Consider the following 2904-nt stretch of genomic DNA (forward strand, 5'->3'; position numbering starts at 1 on the left):
TGTTGCGCGAATGTTGGGGGTCGGCTGTTCGCGTGCACGTACGAGGTCTGTAAGGGGCTAACTATCGAGGAATGATAGAGGCTGCGCGTTAGTGGCAGTGTTAGTTGGCTGGAACTGTTGCTCGGTAACGGGTAGCTGTACTGCTGCATCTCCTGCCTGTGTTGTTGCTGGTAGTGTTCTTTGTAGTTGTAGAGGCTGTCGGTCTGCAACAGGCACGGTTAGTCGCTGGGGGGATACGCCCGTCGGGATAGGTGTCGTTAATGCCGGTTATCGCGATATCGGAGGCTGGAGGCGAAATGTTATTTCGTCTTTCGATCGCGATTTCGAGTAATTACGGCTCGCGGGGAGGGATGATCGGTTGCATCGGATTCCTCGTGGATTCGATAATGACGATAACATCATTGCCATGGATTATTTTTTTTTTTTCGGTAATACCGTGAATTTTGAAACTTCAAATTCGATTAATTCGATTGAAAATGAATACGAATAATAAATAGATTGATTTTAATAAAATGTTCGTATTGTTGAATTTTAAGCTCGAACGAAATTTTTTTGAAATTCTTCATTATCATATCCTAAATCGATTGGATTTGTTCGATTCGTGAGCAAATAGGACGAGAATATCATGGGAGGTATTGATCGTATTGACAGATAACATTTGAATGGAGAAGTTTTCATGCCATTATTATTTATTTCACGTGTCATCACGCTTCAAGATCTACAAACAATGTGTCTATCATGTATGATTAATAATATTGATTTTCGAGTCGCTATGACATGCTTAAAAAAAGATACGTCCATCATATTTGATCGACACGCGAGTCAACTTGTTAAGACTATCTAAAAATAAAATCCATCGTACCATTTAAATATTTTATGTTATCTTCATATCTTTTCTATTATTTCATATTCTTTTTTTTTTTGAAGATTGACAATATCTCTTGACGAGAATGAATTTGTTGTCATTTCTTTGTCAAATTATCTGCAAATTAAATTACTTTTAACCAAGAAACTAAAAAATGATGATGAATTTATTTTCTCTAATATCAATATTATTTTCCAACATTCAAACGATCAAATCTCCGTCATCAAATCTCATTTTCTCTCAATTTTATTTGAAAATAGGGTGGTGACCATCGATCGGAATTCCCCTGAACCACGGAAAATCCAACGCGCGCATACTTACACAGCAATCCGGAGAATGAGCGAAACATCGTTATCGCGGTACTTTCTCGTCGAAAGTACTCGTTATAACGTGGTGGGATCGTTTGAAGCTCGCATCGCATCTTGAAAAGAATTTTCTTCCCTTTTCGTCCGCGATAAGCGACTTTGCGAGCCGTATCCGCGTTTCTACGGTACAGCTTCCACCGGACGAGCCGAGTAAATATCTCTTTACAGTCTCTTTAAAACAATACTTGGCTCGGTGCAAAAGAGACGTTTTCAAAAAAATGAAACGGGATGAAAGGTAACGAAAACGAAAAAAAAAAAGAGGATATAGAAGGAAGAGAGAGAAAGAGAAAGAGAGAGAGGGAATACAGAGAAGCAGCCTTCGCTCTTAAAAAGATTCGAGAAATAATATTTCACCTCCTTTTTTTCCCCCCCTCCCCTTTTTTCCTTTTTTACGAATCGGGTTGAAAAGCTTGGCGGCAAGCAGAATTGTGTTGTCCAGAAATGAGTTGTTATTCACGTGTGTGTGTGTATGTGTGTGTCGGTTATTGTCAGTAACGTGACTGTGTGTGTGTGTGTGTGTGTGTGTGGAAACTTACTTGATAAGCGGCCGACATACACAAGGACGGTCGCTACATAGGTGGCCAGATCCAGCTTAGCAGGGAAAATATGATTTCCGATTATAACTGGGCAACTCCGGCAACTCTACCTCCTATTTGCTCGAAGCTGCTGTTTTATATCTATTGCGGAAACGTAAATCGTACTCATGCAGTAGGTGCGAGAGATGCTAATTATTAGAAACTGGTGCTTAGAGGACAGGATTTACACTTTGGCCTCTCCCCTCGAATTACGTTGCTGCCCCCTCTGTTGGACGGAGCAATCCCTCTTTTCCACCACCTAGAGAATCGTCTCGTCGAGATCGAGGAAAGATAGATAATTCGGGAAAATAGCCGTCGTATTGGTGATAATTAAAAAGTTCGAGAAGTTGTACTTCGTTGTAAATTCATTAGAGAATGTGAACGATTTTGATTTTTGAACAAACCTTTGAAAATAAGTTAAACCTTAAATCGATTGAACTTGAATTTTTTAAAGTGAAACTGAAAATAATCGAAGTTGAGAGATACGATAATCTTCTATTTCCAATTGATGAACCATCGTGCATCTTTTAATCGGTCGACAAACATTTTCAAACGCCCATTCCCGGATGAAAAATGGAAACGTCTCTAAATAAACCTCCTCCTGAAAAACATCCTTATCAACCGAGCTGAGCATTACGTAAGTAAAAAAGAACTAGACTAGGGGAAAGGATGCAAGAACAAGAAGAGAGATCGATCGATCACCCTGAAACAAGCGATCAATCCCACCTCTTCTCCTCTCCAACTGGGAACCGCAAGAAACGCCACCCTCCCCTCCCTCCCTTTCATGGAGGCAGCAACGTTCTTCCTCTTCGAGGCAGGCCAATAATACGGGTATACTTAACGGGTGTACGAGAAGGGACACGAGCGTGTCGACAAACCTTGGCTCCATTGAGCAACAACGAGGCGTTTTTCGCCGGAAAAACGGGATTGGGAACGTTTTGATACGTGTGCTTCGAGGGATCGGTCCTCTTGCGCTTCCTTGGCGCGGGCACAGGTGGCGGCATCTGGGAGCGTTTCTCGATCGGCGGCTCTCCTTTATCCCGACCCTCCTCCTCCTCCTCCTCTTCCTCCTCGTTCTTCGACCGATTTTGATCTCGGC

General features: G+C 41.9%; 1 protein-coding gene across 1 annotated transcript in view; it reads right to left on the reverse strand.

Moving 5' to 3' along the window:
- The window catches only part of LOC102676127, a 413064-nt gene that overhangs the window by 10424 nt on the left and 399736 nt on the right, over window positions 1-2904 (reverse strand). The window contains exons 22-23 of the mRNA XM_031510593.1: window positions 2684-2898; window positions 7-203 (exon numbers count right to left, since the gene is read on the reverse strand). Of these exons, the coding sequence (XP_031366453.1) occupies window positions 7-203; window positions 2684-2898 (412 nt within the window). The remainder of the gene's footprint in view (window positions 1-6; window positions 204-2683; window positions 2899-2904) is intronic.

This window comes from Apis dorsata, unplaced genomic scaffold, assembly GCF_000469605.1.
Source record: "Apis dorsata unplaced genomic scaffold, Apis dorsata 1.3 scaffold_27, whole genome shotgun sequence".
Classification (NCBI taxonomy): domain Eukaryota; kingdom Metazoa; phylum Arthropoda; class Insecta; order Hymenoptera; family Apidae; genus Apis; species Apis dorsata.